This window comes from Mastigoproctus giganteus, chromosome 12 (assembly GCF_048544385.1).
Source record: "Mastigoproctus giganteus isolate SK-2022 chromosome 12, ASM4854438v1, whole genome shotgun sequence".
Classification (NCBI taxonomy): Eukaryota; Metazoa; Arthropoda; class Arachnida; order Uropygi; family Thelyphonidae; genus Mastigoproctus; species Mastigoproctus giganteus.
In genome coordinates, this window is record NC_143586.1 from 98365899 (window position 1) to 98391601 (window position 25703).

Consider the following 25703-nt stretch of genomic DNA (forward strand, 5'->3'; position numbering starts at 1 on the left):
AAGAGATGATTCTGTTCTTTTGTTCAGTGAGCAAGTACTTCATTGCTTACATGGTATACAAAAGTTCACACTGAAAAATTATGTTCTTATAAATGCCACGGTAGCAAAAATTTCATCAACTGGCAATGCATCATTTTCAAATTTGATATTTTTTTTGCCGGCAAGTTTTTCAGGTACTTATCATTAAAACCGACAAATAGTGAAGTTCAGAAAAAAAAAAGATACATGAATTAGCAGATGTTTTACAGCTTTAGTTTTCCCAATTTCAGTATGGGAACCTACAAGATGCTACTGTGAAAGAAGCAAAATTAATGCACAGTAGTCCTTGGTTTGGATATGGACTGGAAGACAATACTCACCTTTAATTTTATTTGTTAATTATTATGTACATGCACAGAACTTTCTTAATAAGCAAATATGAACATAAATGAATATAAAAATATGAACCATATCTGGTCATTACCAAGGATTTTTATATGCTTATCTTTTCAGTATTAATACTGATTTTTGTTGCTTTTGTTTTATTTAGAGATAATAAAATATATTTGTGTTCAAAATATGTTGTTCAGATAAACATATTCAACAGAAATAGTGTAGATATTGTTAACTTAAAGAGAAACCAATGTGTTTTACTTAGCAATAATTCCCAAAGACAAATATGCAGCACTCACACATAGTTACATGGATGTCTCGCTGTAAGCAAATACAGTCAACCCTGACAGACACTGAGTAGAGAAGAGAGAGCAAAAAATAGGCTATAACAAGAGTAGTACCTTTAAATGTTAAAATGAAAGAATAATTGTGTTACATGGTTATAATAAATGAAGTTTAAATTAAAATGTTTTTCTTTTGAGTAAAATTCTGTGAGATGTTTATACGGAACTAAGAAATGCATTACAACAGTGCTAGAGATAAATCTCACTTGACTGAAATTTAAATGAAACATTGTCTGATCAAAGTTTGAAACAAATGATTTTAAAGGATTCTAATGCTGGAAGTTAATAAACCTTCACTCTTTATTGTAAAAGAAATTGAAAAATTACCTGAACAACATAGTTGAACACAAAGTAGGAAGAATCTTTATTCCATATTTTTGTTACAATGGAATAATTATTCATAAGAATGGAACAGAAAATTTATTGGCTGTGTTAACCATCACTGCCCACTGCATTCATTTGCCTATCAAGAACTCAAACTGTTCTCTCTATGGTAAAGGAAACAGGTTTTAGGATTTACGCATTTAAGTTTTATCTGAAATTAGTTTATCTAGCTATTAGAGTTAGGTCATGATCCCTCTCTCACACACACACACACACACACACACACACACACACACACACACACACACACACACACACACACACACACACACACTTAAAAATTATAAAGATTTGTTCGGAATTTTATATTCGACAAACCTGTACTCTTGTTGCATTATATTCTTTGTGTAAAATTTTAACTCAGTAAATAGTAGTAGTAGTAGTGGCATGTGATGCAAGAAAGCAAGTGTATGAGCTTATGCAGCATCAGCCAAAAAAAAAAAAGAAATATCACACCATTCCCTCCAAATGGCTATCCAGTTCCTCCTTAAATTTATTTAATCTATCAACTTCCACAATTACAGATGGAAGTTTGTTCCAGCAATTAACCACCCACTGGCTAAAGGCAAATTTTCGCACATCTAACCTACACCTGTATTTTCTTAATTTGAATTTATGCCCCCTTAGGTTCGTAATCTAAACACGTGGAAGGATCCCATCAGAATTCAGCGAGCTCAACCCATTCAAGGCCTTATACACCTCAATCAGATCAACGCGCAGGTTCCTAGTCTCCAGCCACTGCAATTTGCAGAACTTAAGCCTCTCTTGGTAAGAAGATCCCTTCATTCCCCTCACCAATCTTGTTGCCCTTCTCTGTACAGGCTCAAGCAAATCTACGTCCTTCCTAAAATGAGGCCTCCAGACCTGTACGCAGTACTCAAGGTGTGGCCTGACCACTGCCTTATACAGAGGGACAATCACCTCCTTTTCCCTGCTAGCAAAATTCCTATATATCATTGACAAAACCCCATGACCTGCCCTGGCAGCTTGTCTGCATTTCTCCAAAAACTTCATATCTGACTGCACAATTACTCCCAGGTCTTTTTCATTTTCTACCGCCTTAAGTGTAGTACCACACAGTTGGTACGTTTCTCTGGGGTTACTTCTACCCATATGCAGTACTTTGCATTTGTAGGTTAAACTTCAGTTGCCACTTCTTAGCCCATCTGCCCAAATTTTTTAGATCCTGTTGCAGTAGCACACTGCCATTAACAACCCTGCCAACCTTTGTATCATCCGCAAACTTCGACACTAAGCCTGATATGCCTTCATCAATATCATTGATAAATATACAAAACAACAGTGGACCCAACACCAAACCCTGTGGGACTCCACTAATAATTAGTCCACGAAGAGCAGCATCCATTGATTACCACCCTCCGTCTTCTCCCACTCAACCATCCTTTATCCATTGTAGCAACTTACCCTTAATACCATTCTGCTCCAATTTGTACAATAGTCTTCCATGCGCAACAGTGTCAAAAGCTTTCCTGAAATCCAAATATATGATATCAAAATTATTTTTTGCATCCAGTTCCTTTGTAACCACATCATAATATTCTATCAAATTTGTCAGACTAGACTTTCCTTTAACAAAACCATGCTCTGTCTGAATTATTGCTGCAGTCTTGCCAAGATGATCCTGCAATGCATCTTTAACCAGTGATTACATTATTTTACCCGGAACAGAAGTTAAACTAACTGGTCTGTAATTACTCATGTCACCCTTCGATCCCCCTTTGTGAATTGGGGATACATTTGCACATCTCCAGTCAGAGGGGACCTCCCCTGAGTCAAATACAGATCTTTCCTTTAACCCACTGATTGAGAGATGTCTATTTGTTTAGATTTCACTTGGAAGGAGAGGATAATTGTGTAAATTTTTTTTTTTTTTTTTTTTACAATTGGATGATTATCTGAATCTTTAACACTAAGGAAAACAGACCCACCTGGGAATGGGAAAAGAAAAAAATATTTTTTCTCAGTTGCTAAGTTAAGAGTCAACAGCAGTGGTATTGTCCTTAATTCTCAAATGAAAATTATTTCTAAGTCATGCTTGTGACTTTAACAAATCCTCATATTAATGCTAAGTGTTATAAAATATTCCGCCCAAAAAAAGAAAAAAAAAAAAACAAAACACCTTGAGTTCAGATCTCTTTCTGGTGGTGATTTGGAAATACTCTTGAGAGCAAGGCCAATGTTTCAAATAAAAAACAAGTCACTCAACATTTCTGAAGGGGACAAAGTCTTCAACAGTATTATTCTTGAAGCAGTCAAAATCATTTGTTTGACAGAAAATCCAAACAGAAATCTACAGACAGAAAAATCCTAGTAACAACGTTTGAAAGCATATTGTACTGGTAAACAATCCTTTGTCTGTATTTTAACAAAATGGGCATAACATCAGTGAAACTTAATTTGTATTAAGTTTAGAATTCGGATTCTGTCAGAAAAAATAAGTGGGGCTTGGCAGATTTTAGGTGGAAATGGACATAACTGAGATTGGAAATGAGACCACATTAGTGGTTTTTGGGAGGTTTAGATCATTTCACAGATAGGTTTGTTCTATTAGTTTTAATTTGTTATGCATTCAGTAAATAAAAGTAAATGGAGAGGGACATTATGAATTAATGAAATTTTTAGATACAGCATACACAGGAATATACAAAGCTCCATAACAATGTGGCCTTGACGATGTCCACTTTGACAATGGCATCATGAATATGTGCCAAAATTTGAGGAATTTTGGCTCTTTCCATGATACCCATCATAACCTTGGAAAAAACATCAGAAAACATCAGTATACTGCATTATACAGTTCAGGGTTGCTGGAACTTTGCTCTGGACTATAAAAATGGATTTCACCACTTCAGTAAGCAACAGTGTTACTGCACCACTTAAGTAATCTACCACTTATTTTTGCTTGGTAACACATTCCTATTCATGATGTGGATGCTGAACTTTGACTGCTGTTTACACTGGTTAACACCTGGGGTGGTCACCTTCAGTAATAACCATCATTTCAGATGGAGGAGTTAATAACAATTCCACCAGAATGAAGGTGCAAACAGAGGACTTGGCTGTCACTGAACAAGTGAATTTTGCTGACAAACCCAGCTTATATGTTGGACCTGAATATCAATTCCATCAGCAGTAGCAAAGCCTCAGCTGTCATACCTGGAGGAATATCCGTGATAGTCCTCAGGGACCATTTATAGGAGCTGTACCAATTTGATGATTTTGTAGCATTATTTAGTACCTTGCCACACAACATGTGCATATATCAATGTGTGAATTAAATGCAACTTTGAAATTTAGATATAAGTGTATTTTTTAATCAATCTAATTTTTTGAAATATACAAGGTTTTTTATTTTATTTATTTTTTTAATTTCACTAAAAATAATCAATCATACAATCAAACATCCACAAGTTCAAACCTCGCACTGAAAATGGGAAGTTTGAACTTGCAGATGTTTCATTTCTTCAGGTACAACAGAATACCTGATTATCTGAATTCTCATTATGCAAATTACCAATTAATCAAATCATTGCAACAAGAATGCAGGCTCGATCTTAGACAATCTTTGAGCTCTAAAGAATGCGAAAAATTTACCCACAACTTATATGATTCAGACTAAAGCATGGATCATAGTTAATTTATTTGTGGAATGGTATGATAAGACATTTATTTCTAAAGTAGTAAAATACCACAGAAAATACTGGAAAGTTTGGGAAAGCATTGCTCATTGTAGACAACGCAACATTCCACTCTTGCAGTGAACTTTTGCAGTGTGAAGATGGCAAGCTTAAAGTTGTGTTCCTACCTCCAAATGTAACACCTCTATTGAAACCTATGGATCAAACAATTATTTAAACACTTAAAAAGCTGTACAGAAAGCAATTCTTGAGAAGACTTACTGTGTGATGGTGATTAAAATGATGTATTGAGCTTTCATAAGTCTTTTAATTCGCAAGAGTGAGCTTGCTTGCTGATTCATGGAGCTCATTTATAGACGAAATGTTGCAAAAGCTTGGGGGGGGGGGAAGCTGTTTGGGTTGTTGTTGTTATTTGGTTTTTAGGAGCATTAGCAACTAAGGCCATATTGCTCCGGGGATATGCGGTGGTCATTCCCTGACCTTTCCGCATCCTCTGTATTTGGTGGCTCATGGGCTCGAACCCCGGTCTAATCAAGAAGCATGTGGTGCGCACTGCTGCTCCTGCCCACCTGGCTACGGAGACGCAGAGCTGTTTGGGAAAATCATTGAAATCTCTAGAGAAACAAGTGAACTGAAAGTCTTTAATTATTAAGGAGATTCCTGGTTGTTCTGATTGTGGAATAGAATAAGTGACATGGAAGAAAAGTGATGCAAATAATCGTGGCTTCTAAATTTTGATGGATCAGGATATTGTTGACAGTATTCATGAAGAGGATAAGGAATGAAATCAATCCACTCTTTCTAACAGTAGAGCCTTCAACTGTCTTGAAACAGCAATGAAGGGGTATGAAAAGCAGGATGAATGCAATACTTCATAGCATCTTACACTGAAATGCTTGTGAGATTAACCAGCTATGCTAAGATAGGGGGATTTGTCTGCTAAACAAACATCACTGTTGGACTTTTCTAATGTTTTGAAAATGTTTATTTATAATTACCTTACAGTTAATAATTTTTCGTTTTTAACCCGTTTTAAATGTTTAATTTTTTTATTGCCCACTTTAATCATATATTTAAAGTGTGCAATAATTAATCATTTTTTCCCTCTTTAATCCAATTATCTGAATCACCTTTGTCACAAATCACCTACACCAAAGCTGGCAACAGTTGTAAAGCAGTTATTAACCAGTCCAAACTAGAGTTTGAACAGGATAAGAGTAGAAAACTTGCTTCTTGCCCTAATGGTAGCCGAGCATTCTGGTCTCTTGCCAAAGCTATTGGCCGCAACTTTTGCCCATCTGCTCCCACCTCTGTCCAAACCAGATGGTTCTGTTGCCACTTCAGCCAAGGATAAAGCTGACCTGCTAGCATCTCGTTTTTCTTCCAGCTCATGTATTAATGATCTTGGTAAAACACCTCCCACCATTCCCAACATGCTCCATTCAATGCCTCCTGTGGTCTTCCGTCAAAAGGATATCAGAAGGATTTTGATGAATCTTGATGCTAAGAAAGCTCCAGGTCCTGATGGTATTTCTCCACTTGTTCTCAAAACCTGTGCTCCTGAACTTATTCCTATTCTTTGCCACCTTTTTTCACTTTCTTATTCCAAAGGTGTTTTTCCTTCTGCTTGGAAATTTGCTCATATCCAGCCAGTTCCTAAAAAGGGTGACAAATCCGTCCCATCCAATTATCGTCCCATTGCAATTACTTCTACTCTTTCTAAAGTAATGGAGAAATCAATTAACCGCCAACTCTTACCGATCACCAGTATGGATTCTATCAGTGTCGATCCACTGGAGATATTCTGGCTTATGTTACCCATTTATGGACTAATTCAATGAAAAGGTTCGGTGAAACACAAGTAGTTGCTCTTGACATCTGAAAGGCTTTTGATCGTGTTTGGCATAAAGGTCTTCTAAACAAGCTTCCATCTTATGGTTTGCCAACTGTTTTTAGTAATTGGTTATCCAGTTTTCTCTCTGATCGCTCACTGAGGGTGATGGTAGATGGCTCTCTGTCTTCTAACTTCTCCACTAATGCCGGTGTCCCCCAAGGTACAGTTCTTTCCCCCACTCTTTTCCTCTTGTATATCAATGACCTTCCATTGACTGGAAATCCTATCCATAGTTTTGCCAATGATAGCACATTGCATTCAACTTTCCATTTTGAGAAACCTTGTCCTGCTCAATCAGCTTCAACTTCTCGAAAATCTGCTACCAATTCTTTAAATGCCGATCTTCAGGTAATTCTCCAGTGGGGCAAAGACAACTTAGTTGATTTCAACCCTTCTAAAACTCAGTCTTGTCTTATATCTCGCAAAAAGAATTCTTCTACTCCTATGCTTATCTTTAGTGACACTCCAATTTCTAGGCAAAATGATATATCTCTTTTGGGGATTACCCTGACTTCTAATCTCTCTTGGCACAAGCACATTACAAATATTGCTTCCTCTGCATCTAAAAAACTTGGTTTTCTCTTTCGCTCTCGGCCTTACTTTTCTTCCAAACAGCTGCTCACTCTGTATAAATCGCAAATTCGTCCTGCCATGGAATACTGTTCCCACATCTGGGGTGGTGCCCCCAAAACCTCTCTCAGGCTTCTTGATTCCATTCAGAAGAGGGCAGTTAGGTTAATTAATGATTCATCTCTAACAGAGTCACTCCACTCGCTTTCTCATAGACGCACTGTTTCTGCTGCATGCCTCTTCTACAGATACTTCCATGGGCACTGTTCTTCTGAATTGGCTTCTATAATTCCTGCTCTCTCTTTCAAAACAGTCCGAACACGTGACGCCACCAGCCAACATCCATTTACTGTCCAACTTCAAACCCACAGAACCAACTTTTCATCTTCCTCATTTATTCATTCAACTGCTGTTTTCTGGAACAACCTTCCTTCATACGTATTTCCTGAAAATTACAATCTACAGAAGTTCAAGTCCAATGTCAACAAATATCTTCTTTCGTCTTCTTAACGTCAAACCCAAGCATGGTACTAAGTACTATAGGTTCTAATACCTCTCGTGTTTGGGGTTCACATAAAAAAAATAAATAAATAAATAAAATAAAATAAATTCAGATAATTGGCATTCCACTGTACTTGACTGTTTCATGTTTCCGTCCCTCCACCTTATAGTTGGATTTGGAAGTGGATGGTAATTGTTCGGAAAATAATCTTAACTGACCTATTTGAATATCTGAGAAAACAGGCTTTGGGCATTGGGTTGTATATCACTACAATTTCTAATAATGACCGACAGACTGGTTTAAGTTAAACTTTATTAAAATAAATAAATAAATTGATATATACATACAGTACTAAAACAGATAAAATAAAAGCATTAAAATACATAAAAGCATTAAACTATATATAAATAAAAAGCAATAAAAAAGAATTTTGGGGCAAGGTGTCCCTTCATCAGCCAGTGTATGGTGTACTGAGAATATATATACATTGGGCAAAATAACAGCAGATGACTGGGCATGATTGTTAAATCACAACTCAAGTGCTGGCAATGCAGTATTACGTGTTGGTGAGATCACCAGGAGGTTAAACGGTCATGTTTCAGAGCATGAGGTGGCTCTCCGCACCGCAAACTTTGAATGTTCTGCTGTTGCTGAACATTGAGTTGAGCAGCATAACCGTCGCCTATTCATGTGATTACCGCCAGCACTTACGGTTAAAGCACTCCACATACACCCGATTACGGAGTCTGTCATTCCATAATGCGATGAGCACTGTCGTTCCTTAAGTATGCGTAATACTGCATTACCATATGGCACTGGAATTGTGATTTAACAATCATGCCCAGTCATCTTCTGTTATTTTACCCAATATATATATATATATATATATATATATATCCAATATGTTAAATTAAATAAAATAAAACATAAGCCAGTAGTATGGCAAAAACTGTAGAGCGAAAATTAACATAATAATAACCCAAATAAACAATCGAACGAAAAGAAAAAATAAATATAAATAGTAGCCCATAAACCCTTGTATAATTTCGAACTTTAAATCCAATTAAAACTATACAAAATTTAGACTAATGCCAATTATTTATTAATTTAGCGGTACCCCCCAGAGAGGTACCAGTTCCGAAAGACGTGAAATATCACCAAAAGAGGGTTAAAGGAACTACCAGACAATAACAAAATCAAAATAAATTAAAATAAAATAGACTGACCATCATGCCCCATATCGACAGAGGACCACGAGGCCAATAATGGTCATGGAATCGCTGCATTTCAATCGCTATACAAATCGTCGCCATGGTGAAAAGATTGAAGTACCAATTCACCCTCCCTCCTCCGATCGATCCACCAATGCAGCGAAAAATAAAATATAGAACAGACAGCACTCTAGAGCAGAGCCACACCACTGACATACTGTAAGCTGAATCAGCTTATAAAGAAGAAAAAAGGAAAATAGATGGCGGCACAGGCGTTGCTAAATTAGCATATCGACCCATTACTGTTGAATTAATGCAGCACTCTAGAGCAGAGCCACACCACTGTGGCTCTGCTCTAGAGTGCTGTCTGTTCTATATTTTATTTTTCACTGCATAAGGACCACTGCCGTGCAAATCCTCTGCATTGGTGGATCGATCGGAGGAGGGAGGCTGAATTGGTACTTCGATCTTTTCACCATGGCGACGATTTGTATAGCGATTGAAATGCAGCGATTCCATGACCATTATTGGCCTCGTGGTTCTCTGTCGATATGGGGCATGATGGTCAGTCTATTTTATTTTAATTTTGTTATCGTCTGGTAGTTTCTTTAACCCTCTTTTGGTGATATTTCACATCTTTCGGAACTGGTACCTCTCTGGGGGGTACCGCTAAATTAATAAATAATTGGCATTAGTCTAAATTTTGTATAGTTTTAATTGGATTTAAAGTTCGAAATTATACAAGGATTTATGGGCTACTATTTATAACTATTTTGTCTTTTCATTCGATTGTTTATTTGGGTTATTATTATGTTAATTTTCGCTCTACAGTTTTTGCCACACTACTGGCTTATGTTTTATTTTATTCAATTTAACATATTGGATGTATTTCAGCTTCATATGGAGGAATTGCATGTCGCTGCCTCTAATGAATGCTTAATTATTTATTTCATTATAATTTAACTTTATTTAATATAATTCAATGATAGTATATATTTCGGCTTCATATGGAGGAATTGCAAGATGCTGCCTCTAATGAATGCTTAATTATTTATTTTATTATAATTTAACTTTTGTCAACATTTAATATAATTCAACAGTAATGGGTCGATATGCTAATTTAGCAACGCCTGTGCCGCCATCTATTTTCCTTTTTTCTTCTATATAAGCTGATTCAGCTTACAGTATGTCAGTGGTGTGGCTCTGCTCTAGAGTGCTGTCTGTTCTATATTTTATTTTTCGCTGCATAAGGACCACCGCCGTGCAAATCCTCTGCATTGGTGGATCGATCGGAGGAGGGAGGGTGAATTGGTACTTCGATCTTTTCACCATGGCGATGATTTGTATAGCGATTGAAATGCAGCGATTCCATGACCATTATTGGCCTCGTGGTCCTCTGTCAATATGGGGCATGATGGTCAGTCTATTTTATTTCATTTTATTTTAATTTTGTTATCGTCTGGTAGTTCCTTTAACCCTCTTTTGGTGATATTTCACGTCTTTCGGAACTGGTACCTCTCTGGGGGGTACCGCTAAATTAATAAATAATTGGCATTAATCTAAATTTTGTATAGTTTTAATTGGATTTAAAGTTCGAAATTATACAAGGGTTTATGGGCTACTATTTATATCTATTTTTTCTTTTCGTTCGATTGTTTATTTGGGTTATTATTATGTTAATTTTCGCTCTACAGTTTTTGCCATACTACTGGCTTATGTTTTATTTTATTTAATTTAACATATTGGATGTATTTCAGCTTCATATGGAGGAATTGCATGTCGCTGCCTCTAATGAATGCTTAATTATTTATTTCATTATAATTTAATTTTATTTAATATAATTCAATGATAGCACACACACACACACACACACACACACACACACACACACACACACACACACACACACACACACACACACACACACACACCGACTAGCTGATGAAGGAACACCTCGGCCCCGAAAGCTTTATTTTATTGCTTTTTACATAAATTAACACTTATGTATTTTAATGCTTTTAACACTTATTTTATGTATGTTTTAGTACTTTATGTATATATTTATTTATTCATTTATTTTAGTAAAGTTTAAATTAAACCAGTGTTGGTCGGTCGTTACTAGAGATTGTAGTGCTATTTGAATAACTTATAGGGAACTGCTTTATGAGCCAACTTTATTTACCACAACTTTTATGCTAACTTTACCTAACAGCCAAAATTATGGATTATTCTGCCAACCTGGATTAAACTGTATATTTCAAATATAAATTAAATGTGAAGTACACTTCATCCAAAAACTAGTGAATAAAAATGATATTGCTACAGTTATCCAATTACTCTTATGTTGATTATTTGCTTAGTAAATATTATATGACAATATTCTCTTATGCTGTCTTACCTATTTTTGAATCTATATGCCAATCAGGAAGTAGTCTGAGTGTGAATAAGTTTACTGTCCAATAAATCAATCCACCATAAACAATTACTTCTATTGCTTTTGTAACAAGGTACCTTGTCCATCGAAATGCAGCAGCACTAGATGTTTTACTGCCTGTTAAAGAACATTCATCAATTCAATACCATAAATTATCTAATTATATATATCCAATACATTAAAAGCCTTTAGATAAAACAGATAAAAGAAAATTAAGCATTTTAATTTTCCTTAATTCTTCTTAAGAAAACATCAACTATCTTAGCCTTGCTGATTTGCTACACTGGTGTAAAACTTAAGGAACAGTCAGGTTTTCACCTGTAGCTTCTCATAAGAGTGGCCTGGATATGGGAAAAACATACCAAAGGAACTTTCCTCAATTTGAGATACAGAAATGAAGGAAACAACACTGACACAACAAAAACAAAATGATACAGAGAAACTTTATTCAAAAATGGCAACATAGCACTGGCTGCCATGATACAGATGCATCACTGCCAAAGATGGAACAAAGAGAAGAGGTGTTCCTCAGTAGGAGATATGGTCACCCCTAATGTCGATGATAAGTTCTTGCAGTAACATTGTCCATTCCTCTGTCAGTGCCATTTTCAGCTGGTGAAAAACCTCAGTACAGTACCGCCTTCCAGTATCTGGAGTTGTGTACGTCCATCCAAGATAACGCCTCCCCAGACGAGAACACCTCGACTGCCATATCGATCCCTTTCAGTGATTTTTGTGGGGTGATACCATGTGCCAACCTCTCACCAGATTAACTGACTTCCAAAATCAATGCTGAGAGTGAATTTACTCTCATCAGTAAAGAGTACCTTAAGTAAAGATTTTGTGGTTGTAACCTTTAGAAATAGTGTTGGTTCTTAAGTTTTGCACACCGGTGTACTACTGATAGACATTTTAATAATAAACTATTATCAAAACATTTAGCTGTTACAGTGCCAATACACAAAACTTTCTAAAAGCGTAAAATATATATTTCATGAAAATTCATTCACTGGGTATAGAATTAATTCATAGATGGGTGCTGAAGATAACAAGGCCCTTTACACATTTGCAAAAGGGGCTAAACACACACACACACACACACACACACACACACACACACACACACACACACACACACACACACACACACACACACCACCTTTAATCATAACAATCCAACAAAAGATAAGACTATAACATACGATTACAATGACCCAAAATTTTAATTTTAAAATGAAAAAAATCCTTTAACCTAAACCATCCTGAATCTTCAGACAACACTTACTATAAAATGTCTTATGACATTTTATAGTAATGTCCTGTCTGAAATCTGTCCATTACTAAAATTACATATGTTTATTCACCACATAGGGATCTAAGCCTCACCTATGTCCTTTAAAAACAATTTGACAAATTTCTGGATGATCAAATGAATTCAATGGAAATGTGGTTTTTCTCCAGCCAAATGTAAAAGGACCAATATTCAAAGATTTGAGTATACCACTAAAAAAAATAAATAAATAAAATAAAGTGTAGTACATCCTCTATATACCATTTGTATATAGAGGTTGTACAGGAAAGTTCAGAAATAAACTGGATGTAACCAGGTCCCCAACACCCCAAGACAGAGATAAGGAACAGTTTATGGCAAAACACTGATCTTATAATAATTACAGGAAAAAAATAGAAATCTATACCTCTCATACTGGAATTAGCACTGCATTGGTTTCTGAAGTATGCAGCACAGCTTCTGGGAAACATACAAATAAAAATGTTGTTAAGGGGATTACCATTATATAAAGAGTGGAAACCCACTGAGCTGCAGTATTCTCTACTGTAATATATTGTTAGAGTTTTTTTTTTTTTTTTAATTAATAAAAAATTAAACTATTTAAGACAAAATACTGCACACTTGCATTAAATCTCCCAACTTCGATAAAGAAATTCTCTACCAGCTGCATGAAAAGTCACATGAGTAAATATATCAATATTTTTCAAAACAGAGGTAAGAATTAGCATTGGCAAAGGCACATTATGCAAGAAAGCAAGCTTGTATAGCATCAGCCAAAAAAAAAAAAAAAACCCCTTATTTTGTCCATACACTCGCTCCAAATGTTTGTCAAATCCTGCCTTGAATCTACTTAACCGCTATCAACTTCTACAACAACAGATGGAAGTTTGTCCCAGCAATCAACCACCTGCTGGCTAAATGCAAACTTACGCACACCTATCCTACAACCGTCTTTCCTCAATTTGAATTTATGCCCTCTCAGGCAATTATTCTGAGCAAGTTTGTTTATTTGGTTTTTAGGAGCATTAGCAAGTAAGGCCATATTGCTCTGGGATATGCGCTGGTCATTCCCTGACCTTTCCGCATCCTCCGTATTTGGTGGTGACGGGCTCGAACCCCGGTCTAATCAAGGAGAGTGTGCTACGCACTGCTGCTCCTGCCCACCTGGCTAGGGAGGCACCTTCTGAGCAAGAGGAGAAATCCCATCAGCATTGAGCATGCTCAGACCATTCAAGGTTTTATACACCTCTATCATATCACCTCGCCGGTGCCTAGTCTCCAGACACTGTAATTTCCAAAACTTAAACCTTTCTTCGTAAGAGCAACCATTTGTTCCATTCACTAATCATGCTGCCCTTCCGTGTACTCGTTCCAACAGCTCTACATCCTTCTTAAAAATAGGCCTTCAGACCTATATATACAGTACTCAAGGTGTGGTCTGACCATTGCCTTATACAAGGGGATAATCACCTCCTTATCCCTGCTAGAAAAATTCCTGTATATCACTGACAAGACACCATGAGCTACTCTTGCAGACCATCAGCACTGCTCAGAAAACTTCATATCTGCCTGCACAATAACCCCCAGGTCCTTTTCATTCTCTACCACTCAGTACGGTACCACAGAGTTGATACATTACTCAAGGATTACTGTTTCCCATATGTAGTACTTTACATTTGTCAATGTTAAACTTGATTTGCCACCTCTCAGCTTATCTGCTCAACTTTTCTAGATCCTGTTGCAGCAGTGAACTGTCATTAGTGTCATTAACAACTCTGCCAACCTTCGTATCGTCTGAAAACTTGGACATTAAGCCTGATATACCATCATCAATATTATTTATAAATACAGAAAACAACAGTGGACCCAACACTGAACCCTGTAGGACTCCACTAATAACCTTAGTCCACAAAGAGCAGTGTCCATTGATTACCACTGTCTTCTCTCACTAAACCATCCCTTTATCCATAGCAGCAATTTGCCTCCAATGCCACCCTGCTCTAATTTGTGCAGCAGTCTTCCATGTGCAACAGTATCAAAAGACTTTTCTAAGATCCAAATATATGATATCAAAGTTATTCTTTGCATCCAGTTCCTTTGTGACTATATCATAGTATCCAATCAGATTAGTCAGACAAGACTTCCCCTTAACAAACCCACGCTGTGTCCGAGCTATAACTGAAGTCCTGTCTAGATGATCCTGCAATGTTTCTTTAACCAGTGTCTCCATTAATTTCCCTGGAACAGAAGTTAAACTAACAGGTCTGTAATTACCTGTCTCCCTTTGATCCTCCTTTGTGGATTGGTGTCACATTTGCACATCTCCAGTCCATGGGTACCTCCCCTGAGTCCAGGGAAGCTCTCATAATTATGGCAAAGGGTTTGCTTACTTCAATATAACTGGATAGATTGCATCCACCCCAGGTGCCGTTCTTGTATTTATCTTCAACAATTTCTCCTCCACTTTACTCTCAGTTATTACAAGATTATCTAACTTGCTGACAGAGTTGAATACACCTCTGGCATTCCCCTCCCTAAATAACTCCTCATGTGTGAATGTCGATGCAAAATATTCATTTATTTTGTTAGCTACCTGAGCAAGATCATCAACAGTTGAACCATCGATATCAAGGGGATCAACCTGATTCATCCCTTTCTTTCTAGAGTTTACATAAGTAAAGAACTCTTTGCTGTTTTTCTTTGCATCCTTTGCCAAAGATTTCTCGTAATCTGCCTTCGCCTGACTAACCTCCTTTGTAAATTGGTTACAGACTAGCTTATAACTATCATTGGCCTCTGCGTTACATGTTAATTTATATGTATCCCATGAATTTTTCTTCTGTCACATGTCTAATTAGTTCATCTGACATCCATTTAGGCTTAAACCATGAACAATATTTTTTTGTTGGTATGAAAAGCCTAGTAGCTTCCAAGATTAATTCTTTGAATGCTTCCCATTTTGAATTTGCTGTTGGTAACATAATTGGTTAGTACTTGCCATTGCTGTTGCCAGTGGCTTATCCCACTGTGATTAGCATTAGCAGAGGTATACGATGCAAGAAAGTAAGCTTATGCAGCATCACCCCCAAAAAAAAAAAAAAAAAAAAACCCGCTCCCATTTTACCCCTCCGTTCCTTCCAAATACTTGTCCAACTCAGCCTTAAATTTATTTAGGCTATCAAATTCAACAACAAAAGATGGAAGTCTGTTCCACCAATCAACTACCCACTGGTTAAAGGCAAACTTCCACACATCTATCCTACAACTGTCTTTCCCCAATTTCAATTTATGTCCTCTCAGGTGATTAATCTGAGCATGAGGAAGAATCCTATCAGTATTGAGCATGCTCAAACCATTCAAGGCTTTTTACACCTCAATCAGATCACTTTGCAGGTGCCTAGTCTCCAGACACTAATCTGCAAAACTTAAGCCTTTCTTCATAAGAGCAACCCTTCGTTCCATTCACTGTACTCGTTCCAACAGCATTACATCCTTCTTAAAATGAGGCCTCTAGACCTGTATACAGTACTCAAGGTGTGGCCTGACAATTGCCTTATATAAAGGAATAAACACCTCGCTGTTAGAAAAATTCATGTATATCAATGACAAGACACTATGAGCTACTCTTGCAGACCATCTGCACTGCTCAGAAAACTTCATATCTGCCTGCACAATTACCCCCATGTCCTTTTCATTCTCTACCACCATCAGTGTAGTACCACAGAGTTGATATATTACTGTGGGGTTACTGCTTCCCATATGTAGCACTTTACATCTGTCAAGGTTAAACTTCATTTGCCACCTCCCAGCCCATCTGCTCAGCTTTTCTAGATCCTGTTGCAGCGGTGTACTCTCATTAGTGTCCTTAACAACATTGCAAACCTTCATATCGTCTGCCAACTTCTTGTTTGTAGTCTGAGAAAGGGATATATTCTGAGGCAGAAATGTTGTTGGCTTCTTTAGCAGCTCTGTCTGCTTGCTCGTTACCATGTATTCCAACATGATTTGGGATTCAGCAAAATCTAATGTTACGATGTTGTTGAAGGAATTTTGATACTTGGTATTGAATTTGCTGTTGTTGTGGATGTTTGTTAGAATTGATATTTTTCATCGCCATCATGGAACTTTTTTTTTTTTTTTTGGTAGTTGTTGCCGCATCGGCTTCTGTGGCCATAATGCACCTCCCAAGATTTTTGCAGTACTTTGATCCAAACCCGAGGCGGGATTCGAACCTGTGACCTTTGGGTTGACAGGCATGCACTTTACCCACCCGGCTAGTCCGGTCGGCCATCATGGAACTAAGAGAGTCAGTGAAAATGATGCTGTTTTGGGAACTTGAATGGTTGATTTTAGTGCTAACATAATGGCTTGCAGTTCTGCACTTTAAATGCTGCAGTCTTTTGCAAGTGTTTGGGCCAATGTGATGTCAGAAAAGTAAACTGCCACTCGCACACGAGATTCAGATTTGGAGAGGATTTGTTGGTAAGGGTGCAGAGTAGAACAATATTAGTCAAGGGAACAAACAGGTAGTCTTACCCAGTGGCAGCATTATAAATTCTGTACACCCTAAGCAAGTGGCCTAGGGTAACAGATGAAACCCACCCTGGGGCAAAAGTAGAAGAAAAGTTCCACAAAGGGAGAGGCAATGACAGTCTGGTGCATTCCTTGCAAACAGAAGGTTAGCATTAGTAGAGGCAGGAAAGCGAACTAATAGAAAGCAATTAATCTTCCACTTTCCTTCCAGTTATCAGAAAGTCATTCAACTTCGCATTGCAGTTTCATAAACTCCTGGCATCCCCTCCCCAAAAGAATTCTTTGTGTGTTAATGTAGACACAAAATACCTATTCAATTTGTCAGCAACCCAAGCAGGGTCATTAGTCAGCCCATTGATATCAAATGGCCCAATGTGATTCAATCCCTTTTACTATTAATATAAGCAAAGAAGTCGTTGCTGCTTTTCTTTGCCAGATGGTTCCCATAATCTGCCTTAGCTTCCTAACATTCATTGCAACTTGATTACAGACTAATTAATATCTACCATAGGCTTCTGAATCACCTGATAATTTATATGCATCCCACATATTTTTCTTCTCTACCAAGTCCCATCAGTCATCTGACATCCATTTAGGTCTAAGCTTTGAACAGTATTTCTTAATATAAAAAAAACAACAAACAAAAAAAAAAGAAAACTTATTAGCTTCTATGATTATTTCCTTGACTGGTTTCCTATTTAGTATTTGCTGTTGGTAGCATCATCAGTTGGTTGCACTGCATAAAATTTAAAAAACTGTCAGAAACCAATGTAGTTACCATTACAAAAGTCTTTAACCTTGGCTGTTGTGTCTTTAATTAAATTCCATATTAGCATACTATGATCACTGCCAACCAGTGAGTCTTTTACCTGTAGATTCTTAATGCATGACAAATTGCTGCTGATGACCAGATCAAGAGTACTGATTCTTCTTGTTGCCTCTCTAACATGCTGCTGCTGCTGCTGTACAAAACAGTCATCCAAGCAATCTACAAAAGTCTTGCTAGTGTGTGAGTGACCTACCCACAAATTCCAGTTATGATCTGGAAAGTTAAAATCTAACATAAGACATTCTTCTGATTTACTGCCCCACTCTATTTCTCTGTAAAGCTGTTTGGTATACTCATCACAGGCATTAGGCTTCTAACACACTCACTACGCTCATTTCTGTTTTCCCGGTGCTTGTCACACCAAACTAACTCAACATTGCTCTGATCACCCATGTTGACTAGATGCAATGCCATATATTTAATATGCTTCTTAATTATGAGCATAACTGTCCCACTCCTCCTGTTCCGTCTGTCCCCGTATAAACTGTATACCCATAATTTCTTACGTCTGAGTGATACCATGTCTGCACTATCCCTGCAATGTCTGCATTTGATGGCTTAATTAGTACAGGTAGGCCCCGATTTATGCCAGGGTTACGTTTCACCTCCTCAGGGTTGTTAGCTGAAGCACATAAACAGAGAAAGAATTATTATGTATTTAAATTCCTTCACTACAAAAATTGAACCATAAGATTTAATTTAAGTGTTTTTTTATATTAAATATTTGTGGTTTTACAATTATGAGATGTACTTCGTTCCTGTAGAGCAGGAGTCTGCAACTGGTGGCTCTTTGAACAAATAACTGCAGCTATAACTTTTAGCCCACATGTAAGACAAATGAGGTACACAACAGTACACAAGGCGGCAAGTGAATATAGCATTAGTTTCAGTGCAAGCTGCAAACACTCAGTTTAGTTTGCCTGTGCATTGCGAGCAGAGCACACATACTGTAAGGTATCTGAGGTTAATTGTTGCGGCAGTGACAAATATAAAATAGTTAAAACAGGAACAAAATAATGTGTGTGTGTGTGTGTGTATGTGTGTGTGTGTGTGTGTGTGTGTGTGTGTGTGTGTGTGTGTGTGTGTGATAAGTACATGAATTCATATTATAAATCACTTGACTTTTTAAATGAGTGACGTGGTATTATTAAACAAGTGAAATAAGAGGATGTCAACTCAAAAGAGAAAGATTGAGCAAGAAAACCAGGAATTTGAAAATGTAACTGCGTTGGTTGCATTAATTATGCTCATTATTAATTCAATGTTGGAGTAAACTGTCCGTTATGCACTACGTCTAGTACTGTACTGAGTGATGACTTCGGTTGTTGTTGTTATTTGGTTTTTAGGAGCATTAGCAACTAAGGCCATATTGCTCCGGTGCGGTGGTCATTCCCTGACCTTTCCGCATCCTCCGTATTTGGTGGTGATGGGCTCGAACCCCAGTCTCATCAAGAAGCGTGTGCTACGCACTGCTGCTCCTTCCCACCTGGCTATGGAGGCGCCGATGACTTCGGATAAATGCATATAACGCAAATATTACAAGCAATATACTTGATAATTTTTTAAAATGTTGATCTTGGAATTATGTAACAAGTCACTGTATTGAAATTAAATTAGCGTGCGAGAAAATTTCACTGAGCACGGGAAAATTTCTGTGTGGGAAACGTAATGCTGTTTTATTATTCATTTTCAAGTTATCAACTCCATCAAATGAAAAGATTTCATTAAATATGCCAAAACTGCAATCTGTAAAACAGCGTTATAGTGATTTGTGACGGTGTTATAGCCAGATACGGGTTATAATATAAGAACAGCGTTTTATATTATCAGCATAAAGCATTATAACGAGGGCCTGCTGTATAAGACATTCTGATTTACAGTTCCAATCTCTTTCTCTGTATAGTTGCTCAAAGTGAGCAACTATACAGGGAAAGAGATTCACTGAAATCACCAAACTGACTTAACAATGCACTGCCGTAGATTTTATGTGCTTCTTATCTAAGAGCATTTAAACCCCAGGGTTTAAATACTCACAACAACTAGTGAGTATGGGCTTGGCATACCTAGGGTCCTGAGCTGGATATCATCATTCTTCTCTTTCTTGGCGATTCCCTTCTACTTTTGACTCTTGTTCTCTCTCTCTCTCAGAGAATTTTTTTTTTTTTTTTTTTTAGTTGGTGCAGCAAAAGCCACAGGCTTCCATGCACCATATGGTGATATTAATAATAACTCCTTGCCTCTCCCATCCTGTCTGTCCTTCCTGCACACATTTTTCAATTAGGTGGGTCGGGAAAATGCAAGCTAGAAGCAGTCTCTTCTGTTAACAAACACAGACCATGCTCAGAAAAATTCTACTCCATGAGCTACATGCACAACCTCTCCTGGGCTAAATTCATTTACAAGGCTTACATCATATATTCCATCCTATTATGTCTGTTCAGAATCCAAGACAATATCAAATTCAATCCCAGCTCTTAACTTTCCTCAAAATTATCCTGTACTTGTTAAGCAAGTCAGCAGATCTAGTCTTTATCATTATTTCTAATGTATACAACAATATCACATTTTGTGCCCTTAAAAAGATGATATATGCTCTATAATGTCATCAATTTTGCCTCTGGCAGACATACCCCTGGTCCTATTCCAAATATCCTTCTTCCACGACATATTTCCTATTTCTCTGACAATAGAGTCACCAACAATAACTATCCCTATGATAACAGTGCATTCTGCCTTGGGGATTGCCACTGTGTTGTCTGATGCACAAGTGTGAGCTCTGGCATTGAGTTGGGTAGCTAAGAGCTTGATGGGCCCCATTTTAATTCCTTTGAGGGCATCCACCATACTCTTCAAGCTTTCATAAACAACTATCAGAATGCTATTGACATCTAATTTATTCACATTTCTGCACCGAAAATACACAGAGACATCCTCTTGGCTGTATTATGTCCACAAACATCACACATGTTACTCATTTTGTTAGGCCATGATTTGTAGGAGAATGTCCCCTTCAATTTTCCCTTGAGACACAGCACTCATGTTAATTTGTAGTTGTATTGCTGTTTTATTCTGGGGAACGATTTTCATTTAAATACAATTTAATTGATCAACAATGAAAATTAATAAAATTAATCTATTTAATTTACAACACTAGACTATGCTAATAAATTCCTCAATGCAATCATACATCAAGTTTCACTATCAAGTTTACATTATACCTTATGCTATCAAGTTCAATTTATACATTAAGCTATACTGTTACTTTCACAGAGGTATAAATTGGTTACATCCTTATTAAAAGCAAAATTTCTTAGCTAAAAACAAAATTTTTTTTGCCAAATTATGTGAATGGAATCTTTGAGCTACTTATTTTTCACAATTAAAACCCCCAACAGTTCCACTTGTGTATTACTATGTCTAGATTAGTTGCAAACAGTTATATTATGAAATACAGTTTCATGATATAAAGTCAGCCCCTTAACTTTTTGATCACACCTGGTATAAGCAACAAGAAACAAATTTATTTCAATACTGTTTCTTATGGAGATTTTTGTCCATACACGCATCAGTTCTAATCAAGGTAATGCCTGGAAATATTTTATATTCCAAATTGCTTCCAAAATGTGTTAAATAAGTCTTTTTAACTGCAGAACTGACAGAGCCAAGTGGTCATAATCAAGTGCACTAGGCACATGCTCATTGAGTGGATTGTGGTTCAAGCCTGTAACTAAATACAATTAATGACTGTATTCATGATTTATTGTAAACTCTTCTTACAAAATTCAAAATAACAGCTCTACTAACTTACCAAGAGGAGGTCTTCCAACTGCAGTAAGAAGAAAATCATCATCAACTAAGGATATGCACAGTACCATTGTTAATAAATTGAAGAAGTTATAATTGCCAGTGAGTATTATCAAAATCTGAAGGAGCATCTGAAAATATATTGAATATTTATATCAAAGGGGTGATACTCAATAGTCCCCCTCCCACGTCATTTCAATGTTAAAACAGATAGAATACTTGCCAGTAAATATTACAAAATTTAATTCAAATCAGAAAACTAAGTTTCCAAAATGGGATTATTAACATGTAAACAGGGTCCATGAGATTTGTTGTGGACTTTCTTGAAGTAATGATAAATAAAGTTGCCACTATGGAGTCTAAACTGCTAATGGATCCTCATTATTATCACCTCTGAGTAAAATTTTACACAATGCAGGTATGAATCAAAATAAGCAAGGTGTAGCATCAACAGAGGAATGGCCAACTTTCTGTGACATTAGGGAACATCAGGTTGTAGATGAATTGGCAATATGGGTAATATTTTAAGGTTATAATGGGCACCTGGCAAGATGCAATACTCCTTACTTTTGAAAAAATACAGTTAAGATAATTTTCACAGGCCAGCTGACAGGCAGTCCACCAGAATAATCCTATTAGTATCTCTCTAGGAAGCATCCACATCAATTAATGTACATGCAGATGAGGAGGGAAGGAATACTGCTAAGACTTATTTTAAGGAGCTGAGTATATCTAATTGTCTTCACACCACATTAAAAAATGACAATCTTGAATCTATGCCCCCTCAGGTTTGTAATCTGAGCAAGAGGAAGAATCCCATCAGCAGGTGTATAAGGCTTTGAATGGATTGAGCAGGCTCAATCCATTCAACGCCTTATACACCTCAATTAGATGTCATTAAAGGGTTTACCTCTTCAACAAATAATGTTTAGGTAGGTGGTATACGTCACAGTGCTCGGCATATGGATGACTGGACCCAGGGTATCCCAGCAAAACATCACCCAAAGCGTGACACCGCTGCCACTGGCTTGTTTTTGTCCCCCGGTGCATCCAAGTAGCATCACACTTCGCCAGGTAAACACATAAGTACCCGTCCATCCACATGATGTAACACGAAATGTAATTCATTGTACCAGACGACCTTCTTCCAACCACTCAAGGACCAGTTTCGATGCTTGTGTGCCCATTGTAGGTGCTGTTGCCGGCAAATGGGTGCTCTTACCAAGAGAGGCTTAAGTTCTGCAAGTTGCAACGCCTGGAGACTAGGCACCTGCGAGGTGATCTGATTGTAGTGTATAAGGCCTTGAATGGTTTTAGCAACCTCAATGCTGATGGGATACTTCTGCTTGCTCAGATTAAGAACCTGAGGTGGCATAGATTCAAATTGAGGAAAGACAGTTGTAGAATAGATGTGTGGAAATGTGCTTCCAGCCAATGGGTAATTGATTGCTGGAACAGACTTCTATCTGTTGTTGTGGAAGTTGAGAGCTTAAATAAATTTAAGGCTGAACTAGACAAACATTTGGAGTGACCAGAGGGATGAAATGTGAAGTTTTTTTTTATTATTTTTTTTTTAATTTTTGGTTGATGCTATACAAGCTTACTTTCTTGCAACATATTCCTTAACTAATGCTAAAATCTTTAATTTATTAATTCCAGCTCATTCTTCTAAAGTAACAAGCAAAATAGAAAGTCTATCCTCCAACATTTTCCTAGAATTGCCTGAAATGCAGATAACCAAATCATCCATAAATGCAATTTTATGGCAGTTTTCATTGATCTATTACAAGTTTCCAAAACAAGGGACCTAAAACTGACCCTTGAGGACAACCTCTATTTGGAAACTAAAACTGACCCTTGAGGACAACCTCTATTTGGAAACTTCCTAAAAACCAAGTAATGGGACTGAATAGTAATCTGCCTATCTTCCAAATAATTTATTATAACTCTATATAAATTGTATGGAGAATTTATATTTCAGGGGAAAATAATGGAGTCACTGGTTAAAGAAGCATTGCAGGATCATCTAGACAAGACTGTGGTAATAGTTAAGACACAACATGGGTTTGTTAAAGGGAGGTCTTGTCTGACCAATTTGATTGGATACTATGATGTGGTCACAAAGGAACTGAATGCAAAAAAATAATTTTGTTATCATATACTTGGATTTCAGGAAAGCTTTTGATACTGTTGCACATCGAAGACTGCTGTACAAATTGGAGAGGTATGGCATTAAGGGTCAGTTGCTACAATGGATAAAGCGATGGTTGAGTGGGAGAGGACAGAGAGTGGTAATCAATGGACACTGCTCTTCGTGGACAAATGTTATTAGTGGAGTTCCCCAGGGTTCGGTGCTGGGTCCATTGTTTCGTGTATTCATAAATGATATCGATGAAGGTATATCAGGATTAAGGTCCAAGTCTGCAGATGATACAAAGGTTGGCAGGGTTGCTAATGACAGTAAAGACAGTATGCTACTCCAACTGGATCCAGATAAGTTGGGCAAATGCAAAGTATTACATATGGGTAGCAATAACCCAAGAAAAATGTACCAATTGTGTGGTACTACACTCAGTGAAGCGGAAAGTGAAAAAAACCTGGGGTTAATTGTGCAGTCAAATATGAAGTTTGTTGAGCAGTGCATATGGGCTGCCAGGGCAGGTCATGGAGTCTTGTTAATGATATACAGGAATTTTGCTAGCAGAGACAGGGAGGTGATTATCCCATTGTAAAAAGCAAAGTACAGGCCACACCTAGAGTACTGTGCACCGGTCTGGAGGCCTCATTTTAGGAAGGATGTAGAGTTGCTAGAACGAGTACAAAGAAGGGCAACAAGATTGGCGAGAAGGAACAAAGGGGTGCTCTTACCAAGAAAGGCTGAAGTTCTGCAAATTGCAGTGCCTGGAGAGTAGGCACCTGCAAGGTGATCTGATTGAGGTGTATAAGGCCTTGAATGGGTTGAGCAAGCTGAATTTCTGATGGGATTCTTCCTCTTGCTCAGATTAAGAACCTGAGGGGGCATAGATTCAAATTGAGAAAGACAGTTGTAGAATGGATGTGGGGAAGTTTGCCTTTAGCCAGCGGATAGTTGATTGGTGGAACTGGCTTCCATCTTTTGTTGTGGAAGTTGATAGCCTAAATAAATTTAAGGCTGAGCTGGACAGGCATTTCGAACGAATGGAGGGGTGAAATGGGAGGCTTTTTTTTTTTTTGGCTGATGCTACATAAGCTTGTTTTCTTGCATCGTATGCCTCTACTAATGCTAATTGATTTTCCTAAGTGAACTCGGTATAGTAAGGTGGTAAACAGTGTCAAAAGCTCTAGCAAAATCACCTTACAATGATAGTGTATAGAGTGTTTAGTGCTAAACGGCACCAGGGGTTACCCCCATCTCTGCATTGCTTTCATTGTAGGTGTACCAGTTCAGTGGAAAGGCCAGAGATTTAAAGTGTGTGGACATTGTATATGCTGTGTACCATTGTTTCTCTGGCTATTTAGCTGCTGGACCTCTGCTGAGGCCCAACGTTACCTGCACTCAGTCCCATGAAGGCAGACAAGGTACCCAGTAGTTTAGAAATTATTTACCCTGGCAGGTCCTGCCACCTAGTTTCCTGAGGTTTCAGTGGCTAGGAACTTAAAAAAAATAATAATAAAATAAAAAGTAGGAAAACACTAGAATTTGGTAGCCAAAAGTCATTGTGCAAGGTTCAATTTTGATGTGTGAGGTGTACTCTGGTGTATAGGTAGATTGCTGGAGAGAGACTGAAGACTGTGGGAAAAAGACAGAAGAATGGGGACAATAGAGAAAATGACCATGGTGGTCAGTGGGGCCTGCCAAGGCCTCACCAGAGGAAAGGAGGGATGGCAGGGAGGGGA

At 37.5% G+C, this 25703-nt stretch overlaps 1 protein-coding gene across 1 annotated transcript in view; it reads right to left on the reverse strand.

Moving 5' to 3' along the window:
* Positions 1–25703, reverse strand: part of LOC150077293 (lipase maturation factor 2-like) — a 378351-nt gene that overhangs the window by 184580 nt on the left and 168068 nt on the right. Inside the window, exons 7-8 of the mRNA XM_090386704.1 lie at positions 21832–21958; positions 11335–11487 (exon numbers count right to left, since the gene is read on the reverse strand). Of these exons, the coding sequence (XP_090242830.1) occupies positions 11335–11487; positions 21832–21958 (280 nt within the window). The remainder of the gene's footprint in view (positions 1–11334; positions 11488–21831; positions 21959–25703) is intronic.